This window comes from Otolemur garnettii, unplaced genomic scaffold (genome assembly GCF_000181295.1).
Source record: "Otolemur garnettii isolate 467f Iridium unplaced genomic scaffold, OtoGar3 scaffold00136, whole genome shotgun sequence".
In the NCBI taxonomy this organism is placed as follows: domain Eukaryota; kingdom Metazoa; phylum Chordata; class Mammalia; order Primates; family Galagidae; genus Otolemur; species Otolemur garnettii.
In genome coordinates this window covers 496,563-499,148 of record NW_003852531.1, presented here as the reverse complement: position 1 = coordinate 499,148, position 2,586 = coordinate 496,563, and the positions used below count along the sequence as shown (strand labels likewise).

Genomic DNA, 2,586 nt, shown 5'->3' with positions numbered 1-2,586 from the left:
AAAAAAAAAAAAAAAAAAAAAAAAATCTGCACATGAATGTGAGAGGCAGCTATCCTCCTACTAGCCAGAATTCCTTTGATGGGTAAATGATCACACAAACTATGACAACCTTTACTGTGGAATAGTATTTAGCAAATAAAAAGGGACAAATTGACAGATGCAATAACCTGGACAAATCTCTAGATAACTATGTAGATGGAAAAAAGCTAACTCCAAAAGCTTATACACAGTGTGACTTTATATGTGTAACATTCTTGATGACAGAATTAAATAAATAGTAAGCAAATGAGCAGTTTCCAGGTGTTGGAAAGGGGTTGGTGGCAGGAGAGAAGAGGAGATGACTATACAAGGGCAACTTGAGCTTTTCGTGGTGGTGAAAATGTTGTATACCTTGACTGTGTCAATAGCAATAAACTTCTGCAACGATTAGGTAAAGAAGAAATTGGGGACAAAAAAAGAAAAAGGAAGGAATTGGGGCCTGGAAACTGAAGAGGAGGCAGAAGAAAGGTGAGCAGGAGGTCCTCATGATCCTGGGAGTGAGGACTTGGGCTGTGTTGCTATGTGGATGCAGTTAAATCAGTAAATGGCTGTCCCTGTCCCCTGTCCTGAACTGGCACATGCACAGTGTGCTGGGAAAAGGGATCCACACAGGTCATTCCTCCCACCTCCACGCCCTGCCCAGTTATGCTTATTCAAAGTTGCCCCCCCACACACACAAATACTCAAGTATTCTGTCTCTGGGGCAAAAGAGACCCAAAACCAATTTATAAAATTTTAGACCAAGTATTTTAAAAGTAGCCCAGCAGCTTCTCCAAATACCTGACAATGTCTTACCTGTCCCCAAGCATACAGGTTATTGTGTGTCTGAGACGGGTTCACTTTGGACAAAAGGAATCGAGCCTTTAGGAAAAAAAAGTTTAAAAATGAAAAATAACAAAAAGAGAAGTTTTTATAACAATTCTTAGGTTAAAATAGAAATTTTATTTACTAGGAACCTATTTCTTTAGCTTAAGCCTGCTGGCTCTCCATTCATTAAGAATCCTGAGACATAAATTATGTATATTATTTTGGCGATCCCTCCCTTTCATATCAGCATATTTGGACTACTCATTTAAAAAGAAGTCACATTTGGAAGATTACCTGTTATGTCAATTTATGTCCCTGTTTGAATGCAGTCATAAAATATATCCTAAAACTAACAGGACGCTGCAGCTGGAGCTCCCCTCCCATACCTGGCTGCCGCCATGCTCCGTGTTAATGTAACGCGGCATCGGGAAGCGCGCCTGCAGAATTTCTTGAGCATCATCCAGTGGTGCCTGCAGAAGATGCTTGAAGTTTTCGTACTCAGGCATGTCCTGGTACCCAGCTTTACGCCACTGGGCTATGGTCTAGGAAAAAAAACAAGCAAAACTACTGTGGAAACTGTAATGGCAGCCTTTATGGATGTGACATTCTACCGCTACTTGTTTCCAGTGACTAAGTCTTATGTCAAAGATGACATGTTTCAGAGACAGAGCAAAGCAGAGGTGGCTAGGAGGAGAGATAGGAGTAAGCAAAGAGGGTACATCCAGGACGCCCCCAGCTGCTCAATTCTCCCAGGAGTGTCAGTCAGGCCTCCTCTCCCCTTCCTAATTGTGCGTATGAACTAGTTAATAAAGCTCATGGATTAGTTAACCCAAGAAGCCACAGCTTTCTTCCATTCTGAGGGTGAGGAACCTGCGGCCTTCTAGATCCTGGAGTATGGCCTTTTCACAGAAACCAAATTTTACAGAACAAATTCTTTCAATAAAGGGATTGTCTTATGAAGTTTAGATTTGGTCAAGGGGCTGTACTTGGGGATCTGGAGAATAACATGTGGCCTTGAGGCCACAGGGCCTCAAGGCCCTGGGAAAGGCCCAGGGAAAGGGATTGGTTGGCTGCCCCTGTAGATCCATCCCCTCTTCTCTTTCCCTAACAGCACATGTGTTATACTCCTCCTCCATTGCATACAGTCAACAGACTGGGGGAATCTTCCCATCCCATCGCCGTTCCCCCGGATAACTAAAGTGAGGAAAGCAAAGACTATCCGTCTCCCTGACTAGGCTCCACACTTTGTCCCATTCCTTCTAAGAAAACACCGTGTAAACTGCAGTGCCTTCACATGTTACCAGGGAAAACGAGAAAGCAATGAGGAGGGAACATGGAGTAAGAGGACACAGCAAGGGTGCGACGAGCCTTCACAACAGAGCTGCGAATGTGACTCTGGAGGGTTCTCTGCAGAAACCAGCTTCTGCAGGCTTTCTTCCCCTTCTTACCAACTTCCAGGTCTGAATGTTTTTTTGTTTTTTTTTTTCATTCTGATGCCTCAGCTAGAGTGCAGTGGCACTTTTTTTTTTTTGAGACAGAGCCTCAAGCTGTCACCCTGTGTACAGTGCTGTGCCATCACAGCTCACAGCAACCTCCAACTCCTGGGCTTAAGCGATTCTCCTGCCTGAGCCTCCCAAGTAGCTGGGACCACAGGCACCTGCCACAATGCCCAGCTATTTTTTGGTTGCAGTTGTTGTTGTTTGGCTGTCCCGGGTTGGATTTAAACCCTCCACCTTAGGT

General features: G+C 44.2%; 1 protein-coding gene across 1 annotated transcript in view; it reads right to left on the bottom strand.

Annotated features, from left to right (window-relative positions):
• The window catches only part of SEC23B (Sec23 homolog B, coat complex II component), a 54,615-nt gene that overhangs the window by 6,618 nt on the left and 45,411 nt on the right, over window positions 1-2,586 (bottom strand). Inside the window, exons 13-14 of the mRNA XM_023518388.1 lie at window positions 1,233-1,388; window positions 835-900 (exon numbers count right to left, since the gene is read on the bottom strand). Of these exons, the coding sequence (XP_023374156.1) occupies window positions 835-900; window positions 1,233-1,388 (222 nt within the window). The remainder of the gene's footprint in view (window positions 1-834; window positions 901-1,232; window positions 1,389-2,586) is intronic.